Here is an 8,476-nt window from a genome sequence, read left to right on the forward strand (position 1 = left end):
CCGCCTGCCTCTGCCTCCTGAGTGCTGGGATTAAAGGCGTGCGCCACCACGCCCGGCAAATCATATATTTTTAAAAAAAGACCTTATTGTAAAAACTGTGAGCCAGGTTCAGTAGTGTTTAACTAGAACACACACCAGCTATGTGGGAGAACAGGGCAGAAAGGTTTCTAGCTTGAGTCTAACCCGGACCCTGTCTCACACAAACATAGAGGTCTAACAGATCTGAAACCTGCAGTGTAGACTAGGTTTGAACTTGCAGCCATCTTCCTTGACGCTGCCTCCCAAGTGCTGTAAACAGTCTCCTCCCAGTTCCTCACCCTGTCTCTATTTTCTCCACTTCTGCCCCTTCTGCTGTGCTGGCTTTGGCCTTAGTCAGCTTAGCAGTGGCTTCTGCAGCACTAGCCCCAGCCTACTGTTTCTGTTGGGCTTCTGCTTCCTTCCTCCCACTGTTATTGCCAGTATATGGAAGACACTGTCCTCTGGGGCTCCCAGCCTCCCACCTAGCACTTCCCACACTGACCACAGACAATGTCACCCTAGGGTCTGGCTCCACCTCCTTCTGAACATGGGTCCCTGCCATGTCTGCTCTTTTCCATCCAGCTCTCCAAACCAACCCTTCTCTGGAACCCAGTTTCATGTTCTTCTCTGTCTCTGGGTGCTGTGGGCTTCAGCAAGTTCCTTAAGCTGGGGCCTACAGCCTTAGGAAGCAGCATGGTAGGTTGGTATACTCGGCTCCCTTCATTGGCACTGGCTGGGCATATGTGCACACTGATGCCATCATAGGTGTCTGGTTCCTTCATCCTGTGGCCCTCGTGGGTTTGGAGAAGTCGAGGCTGCCCCTGCTTTTGACACTGGATCCCGCGCACTCTGGCCTTGCTGCCATCTCAGGCCTGAGTGCTGTAGCTTCCAGGCCCTTGCAGAGCCACCCCCACCCTGTCTGAGCCACCCCATATGGTCTCTGTTCCCAGTGACTCTTCTCCTGAATGTGGTGTAGTGTTTACTGTCTCTCCTATCTGCTCGGAGAGCTTGGGAAGGCTTGGGGTCCCTTCTCTGTGTATGTAGGGCAGGTCTACTGGCTCCCCGCTATGTCCTCATCACTGCCAGCAGCTTCACAGACAAGCCACACTCTCCTGCTCCTGTGTCTGCTGCATAGCCCTGGGCAGGGCATTTGTGCTCAACCTGATCCACACTGCCAAGGAGAGTGGCAGCACCTGCCAGCCAGGTTTTGTGACAGGCAGCTCTTAACTGGTAGCCTGGGGCACCCAAGGAGGACTCAGCTACCTAGCTGTGATGACACATGATGATGATGGCTCATGACAGACCATGGGTCCCCAGATACACCCTGCTACACAGCATGACCTTTGTCTTTTTTGTTTGTTTGTTTGTTTGTTTGTTTTGAGACAGGGTTTCTCTGAATAGCCCTGGCTGTCCTGGAACTCACTTTGTAGACCAGGCTGGCCTTGAAATCAGAAATCCGCCTGCTTCTGCCTCCTGAGTGCTGGGACTAAAGGTGTGCGCCACCACACCCGGCATGACCTTTGTCATTTTGCCTAGAACCAGCTCATGCAGATGTGCAAGAGACTTAAGCTTGCCACCCTGCCTCTTACTCTCGCATCCTGGGCCACTCCCATCAGAATCAGATCCCACTGAAGCCACCCTAGAGCCACTTCCTTCTCTTTCCCCTCTTCTTCCGGTGTGGCCCTGAGTCCCCATTTGCCATCCCCAGGTCTTCGAGGGGCCATCCCCTATGCACTGAGCCTGCACCTGGGCCTGGAGCCCATGGAGAAACGTCAGCTCATCGGCACCACTACCATCGTCATCGTGCTCTTCACCATCCTGCTGCTGGGCGGCAGCACCATGCCCCTCATCCGCCTTGTGGACATCGAGGACTCCCGGGCTCGCCGAAGGAGCAAGAAAGACGTCAACCTCAGCAAGACTGAGAAGATGGTTGGTACAGCTGAGGGCCTGTGGCCCGTCTACCTGGGAGGGCAGGCAGGGCAGGGCAGGATAGGGCAGGGGCTTGCTTGTACACGTGCTTACCTCAGAGCCAGCAGTGCAGCCCTGAGAACAGGTGCAAGCCTTGGCTTCTGAAACAGGGCTCTTTGGGGTAGGGTGTGTGCCAGCCCAGCCTTGTGACCTGCTGAAGCCATCTGCAGCTCAGGACATTTGAAGTAAAGCCTGGCCCTATGCCAGTCTCCCAGGAGAGTGCTTTTGCTGCCAGGGGCTGAGCCAGAAGCCCAGGTCAGGGCCAGGAGCTGTCAAATGTTGGTATTCTTCAATGCACAGTTACACTCGATAGGGACCAAGAGTTTAGTGGCTTGTTGTGACTGTTGAGAGCCGTAAGCAAGGTGACATCCTCAAGGACATAGGCCCTGGCCACAATGGAAGCAGAGGCTTCTGTACCGTCCTGCCCACCTCTACTTCCTATGAGCCTCCTCCTGCTGCCAGGCCACTTTTGGGCTGTGACCACCTAGCTCTTCCTCTTCTGATGTACCTACCAGTCCAGACTCCTGATCCACCTCCCTGTCCCACCCCTCCCACACTCCTGAGATGCACTGCCCTCTAGTCTTCTTCCTGTTTGAGATGTAACTTGGGTCAGTCATCCGAGTACCATCTGAGAGGGGAGCCAGGCCACTGGTCCAGAGCCTCAGGCTCTGCAGGTACCTCTCATGCTGAGCTGTCTTCCCAGCTTCTCCTCGCTAACCACTTCATGTGGTGTTATGCTCTCTAGTTTTTTGTTTTTAAACTTTTTTTTTTTAAGATTTATTTGTTTCATGTATGTGAGTACATCGTACTGTCTTCAGACACACCAAAAGAGGGCATCCCATCCCATTACAGATGGTTGTGAGCCACCATGTGGTTGCTGGGAATTGAACTCAGGACCTCTGGAAGGCAGTCAGTGCTCTTAACTGCTGAGCCATCTCTTTTGTTTTTGTTTCCTTTTTTTTTTTTTAAAAAGATGTATTTATTCATTATATGTAAGTACACTGTAGCTGTCTTCAGACACTCCAGAAAAGGGTGTCAGATCTCATTACAGATGGTTGTGAGCCACCATATGGTTGCCGGAATTTGAACTCAGGACCTTTGGAAGAGCAGCTGGTGCTCTTACCCGCTGAGCCATCTCACCAGCCCTGTTTTTGTTTCCTATTTTCCAACTGTTTTAAAAGTACATGTGTGTCTGTGTCTGTGCATGCTGTGGTGTGTGTGTGTTCATGAATGCAAGACGAGCGCATTAGAGCCTCCGGAACCAGAGCTGTGAGCAGGTGTGAGCCACCTACCATGGGCACTGGGAACCCATGTTAGAACAGATGTGAGCCCAGTGCAGACTGACATTCCTGCCAAGGCTACAGCCATTCTTAGACAGTCAGCCCAGTGGGTGGGGTAATAAATACACCGTTGTGGCCACAGCAGTAGAATGTGCAGGGGGCTGCAGGTGAGAACTCTTGAGGCATAAGAAGGGCTCCAGGCATTGCCTGCCCTCACAGACACCATGGCTTCCCAGACCAGCAGCAGCACCATGTTGAATATGCAGATTTGTAGCCCAGCACTGACCTGTTGTTGCAGAAATTGCAGCTGGGGCTGAAACGTGTGTCATCTTCAGGCTTCTCAAACCCCAGAGACCGACCAGGCACCTCCTCCACTTTCCTCTGCACTGCAGGCACAGGCCAGTGGTGCCTTGAAACTTTAGAGCCTCTTACGTTCAGTCTTGTTGTTACTGGCCCAACCTGCCAAGGACAGGCTCTGGGGGTCCCAAAAGGTCCGTGCCTGTGATCACCTGTACTAAGGCAGGGTGTGTTAGGGTAGGCATTCTGGGAGGAGGGCAGATGGGGCTCCCAGGGCAGTGTTTGCTGACGCTGACAGCTGTCATACAGGGTAATGCCATCGAGTCAGAGCACCTGTCAGAGCTCACTGAGGAAGAGTACGAAGCTCACTACATCAGACAGCAGGACCTCAAAGGCTTCATGTGGCTGGATGCCAAGTACCTGAACCCCTTCTTCACACGGCGGCTGACACAGGAGGTGGGCACATGAGGGACCCTTTGCCTCCCCTCAGCCCAGCTCTGCCCTGCTGCTTTTCCTTCCCTACACACCTTGGAAGATGGATGGGCTTCTGATGCTGAGTCAGCCTTCTCCTTGGGGTGGGCGGGATTCCCAACCTATGTGTGATAGCATGGCACCTCCAACCCTATGTGACCTGTGTCCTTTAACAGCTAAGCAGCAAAACATGTCATCTCACTTGACAGATGGGGAGACTGAGGCCCAGGGAAGGAACACACACACAGGGCAGCACACTGCAAGCTGCCACAGAGCCCAGACATCTAATTCCAAAGGCCTAGCTTCTAACCTGCGTTTCTCTCCCTCCATCCCCCTCACTTGTCAGTAAATCCTCCCGTTACCTCCAGCCTATCGGTTCACAGCCTTGTCGCCTGACTCCCTGACAGTCTTCTTACATATCTCCCCACAGGACCTCCACCATGGCCGCATCCAGATGAAGAGCCTCACCAACAAGTGGTATGAGGAGGTCCGTCAAGGACCATCAGGCTCTGAGGATGACGAGCAGGAGTTGTTCTGAGCTCACAGTGCCTCACTCAGCCTCCTCAGAACACAAGATGGTAGGTCAAGGGCTAGTCTCAGCTAGGAAGCTTCAGACCTTTGGAGCATGCTGGCTTTAGAAATGGGATTGGCCTCCATAACTCGGAACCAGATATAACCCACTGTTGTTTCCAGGCCCGCAGAGGATGGCAGTTACCAGCCTCCTTCCTGCTTCTCTGCCAGGCCACAGAGAAAGCCTTGGAAGGCTGCTTGCTCATCTCATGCCATGCCTGGGCCGTGCCTTCCTCACCTCCGGAGCAGCTGCTGGCAGGCACATCTTCCATTTGTCTTGGAATTGTCACGGTGCCTTGGTGTCAGCAGCAGTAACTTGGTGCCAAGGCCAAGAGAGAACAGCCCCTGTTCTGTGTCTGGCACTCCCCAAGAGAAAGGCTGATGGACTTTCTTAACATGGTACTGGCACTTCCCAGCCTGCTTTTGGGAAGGCACCTATGACCTCTGTGGGCACAGTGAAAATGTTTACACTGGTGCATGGCAGGGGTCAACCTGAATGCTTCTAGCAAAGGTGTTCACCCATCCCCTGGGTTTGGAGTGTTCTCTGAAGAGACAAAATGGAAGCACAGGGTCTTTGGGAGTGTGGGAGTCACCTCCATGTCCCCTCTCCTATCTCCCACTGCCTCATCTCTCATTCTTCTGTCCCCCCAGCGGCCTCTTTCTAGACCCTGTAATGTGAAGCTCCTTCCACCCAGCTGCTGATCAGAGCCCAGCTTTGTTTTTTACCAGTTTCTGGAGCTTGGGTCCTCTGCCCTCCATGCCACAGCCCCAGCTCTCCAGGGCACTGGGGCCATGCTCCCCACTTGGGCCACTTGACTTTGGGTCACAGAAACACACACCCATGCATGTCGCAGGATAAGGGGCTGGATCATACCACAAGCAATGGTTGTAACCTGATGTCCTCACCTGCCCTTTTATGAGTGGTGCCCTCTGCCCATCCGTGGCCCTTCAGCAACTACCCACGTGGGTCTTCATCCGCCATTGTACTCTGGGTGGCTGTATATGGCCCTGACTCACAATGGGGACCAAGTAGGCCTTGTTGCAGGTGTTTCTAACCTCAGGTACTGTGGTTCTGATTTTGGGAAGGACCGCCAGGTCTCTAATGCCCTGCCACCTCACTGTGCTGCAGAAGTCGGTGAAGTTGGAAACCTGCAGTTTGCTTCTGTACAGCAGCTCACGTGTCCTTGGCAAAGCCAAGGTATGGTCCTCTTCCTTGTCTCTCACCTTAGCCCTGGAACTGGAGCCGCTCGCTTTGTGGCCTTGTGTAATGTTGGGGTAAGGGGCTGTGTTCAGGCTGGGTTGTTCTCTGAGAACTCAGGCTCCATTTTTGAGATGAAGAATCAGGGTATCATTCCTTGCCCCTTGTCTCCAGGTCTCCTGTCCCTGGTCCATCATTCTTGGCCCCTCCTTCTAGCTGAGACCTGAAGCCAGCTTCCCAGAGTCTGGTGAGAACGTTAGCTCTGTGCACCAGCTCTGCTGAGCACCAGGAGGTGCCTCTGCCTCTTGCTGGAGGACATAGGCTTAGCACCCTGAGAGACTGTCCAGCCCTTCAGAGCCACTGGTCAGGGAGCAAAGTGCTAGATGCCTTTCCTTTCTCGGACATTTTACCTGAGAGACAAACTGCTGCCAGCACATCTCAGACCTGCTCGTTCTGATGTGTGCGTGCGGTAGCAAAGGCAGGGATGCTACAAGATGCTGCCGCAGTTGCATTTCAGGTTTAGGCCAAGGGGCACACAGAAGCTAAAATACTCAAGAGTATATTAACATGGGTGCCCCTGGGTACCTGGCACTTTAGCCAGTAAGCATGCCACCCTGTACTTGCTGGTGGTCCATCCCTGCAGTATTTCCGAGCCAGGTCTTGGAATCAGTGACTTGCTTCCTGCAGTGCTGTGGTCACAGGCCCCTCCAGTCAGCCATGTCTAGCAGCTTAGCAGGCTGAGGGGCTCGGTGTGCAGATTTCTTTTTGTGCAGCAGAATGCCAAGAGACTGAGCAGGGAGTCTTCTTAAAACCTAACCAGGTCCACGTGCCCGTGGTAGGTCTGGGGCCAGGCAGCTGCTGCTGTCCTGGTTCCTCCTCCCTTAGCTGTGGATCCATGTAGTAGAGGTCAGCCGCTCCTGGCACAACAGGATCCAGTAGCTGTCTACCACCCACAAGGTTTCTAAGATACCATGTGGAGACAGGGTCCTCCCCATCCTCTTCAGAAATAGCAGCTTGTTTTCTCTGCTGGCATGTGTCCAGGGTACCAGGTCCCAGCAGGAGGAGGCAGACTGTTAACTGAACACGCATAGGAACAGGAGGCAGTGAGAGCCTGTGGGAGGAAGGGCCTTCTAGTGACCCTGCTTCTCCATCCTGCCTCCCACCTGTCCACCCAGTTTCAGAGTTGGGAGGGGCCGTGGCTCCCTCACCCAGGCTTGCTGGCTGTGGCCCTGTTTTAGAGCCATGGCAGCGCAGGCTGGTGAGTGGTAGAGTTGTACTGCTTCCACCAAGGAGAAGCTGAAGGCTCTCCTCACAAGCCTGGGTTTCTTTCTTCTCTGACATGGAGGGTTTTGGAAGCCCTAGTTTTCTGTTGTGATTTAGGGAGACTGGCTGGGAGCCATTGTTCAAGGTCCCTGGGGCCTTTGCTGCTTTGGGAAGGGCCTGGGGTCTGAGCTGCGGGGGAAGCTATCAACTCCCTCATCTGGAGCTTCCCTCTTGCCTGTCTGCTCCCCTCACCCTCAATGCTGAATTGGGGGAAGGGTGCCCCAGGTCACATGACTGGATAGTTAGAAATAAAGTGCTATGCAGTCAGAGCTGACCTCTGTTGTGTCACGTGTTTGCATACTCCTAGATGTGGCTCTGGGTCCCCACAGTTTTGCAGGACACCAGCAGGCACATTCCAAGAAGTGAACAACAGCACTTGAGGCAGAATGCTCATGCCAACCATGACTTCCTCCCAGGTGCCAGGAAGCCATTGCTCTGAGCCTGCAGCTGCTTAAGTGTATTAGTTTTTGACAGCAGAAAATGGAGAACTAACTTCTCCATGGAATCTGAAAGGCTGAGGATCCAGAGCCTCTCTGGTCTTCAGTTCATGAAGAAAGGCCTTCTGTGAGGTCCTGAGTCGGCTCATGCACACACACTTCCTGAAGGAGCTGCTGCTGAGTGTGACATCTCATGGGAACTCAACCAGCCTTGCAGTCAGAGAAGCCACGGTGAAGAACAGATCAGATTCTCAGGATACCCTGGTCCTGAGGATGGCTATCAGTTTTTCTGAGTGGTGTCAGCCTGGAAGAAAGGGCTCAGTCCCACTGAAGGATACAACCTGGTCAGCTTCAGAGAAAGCTCTCAAAGTAGAGAGACAAACTCGAAGAATTAGCTCCCTTAGAGTCCAGAAAGCTATGGAGAAAAGGGTCTCAGGAGCCCCCAACCCACTCATCCCAGAACTTGAGGAAGAGACATACTAAAAACATAGGCTATATGGGAGGCAGAGGCAAGGGAGTCTCGGAGTTGGAAGCCAGCTTGGCCCACATAGCAAGCTCCAGGCCAACCAGGGCTATACAGTGAGACCCTGTCTTTAAAAAAATCAAACATGCTAGGTGGGCCTGGTGGCGCACGCCTTTAATCCCAGCACTTGGGAGGCAGAGGCAGGCAGATTTCTGAGTTCGAGGCCAGCCTGGTCTACAAAGTGAGTTCCAGGACAGCCAGAGCTACACAGAGAAACCCTGTCTCAAAAAACCAAAAACCAAAACAAAAATCAAACATGCTGTTAGGCATTATGGTGCACTCATAATCCTAACACTAGGCTGAGACAGGAAGATGGCCACAATTCTGAGCCAGCCTGAACTAAATATAAAATAAGAGTGCCTTTTTTAAAAAATGGCAAAGAAAAGAAAAA

General features: G+C 53.2%; 1 protein-coding gene across 1 annotated transcript in view; it reads left to right on the plus strand.

Moving 5' to 3' along the window:
* Positions 1 to 7,399, plus strand: part of Slc9a8 (solute carrier family 9 member A8) — a 56,247-nt gene extending 48,848 nt beyond the window's left edge. Inside the window, exons 14-17 of the mRNA XM_021154810.2 lie at positions 1,727 to 1,947; positions 3,873 to 4,019; positions 4,465 to 4,612; positions 4,728 to 7,399. Coding sequence (XP_021010469.1) covers positions 1,727 to 1,947; positions 3,873 to 4,019; positions 4,465 to 4,572 — 476 coding nt within the window. The 3' untranslated portion in view covers positions 4,573 to 4,612; positions 4,728 to 7,399. The remainder of the gene's footprint in view (positions 1 to 1,726; positions 1,948 to 3,872; positions 4,020 to 4,464; positions 4,613 to 4,727) is intronic.
* Positions 7,400 to 8,476: the final 1,077 nt, after the last annotated feature.

Source organism: Mus caroli, chromosome 2, assembly GCF_900094665.2.
Source record: "Mus caroli chromosome 2, CAROLI_EIJ_v1.1, whole genome shotgun sequence".
NCBI lineage: Eukaryota > Metazoa > Chordata > Mammalia > Rodentia > Muridae > Mus > Mus caroli.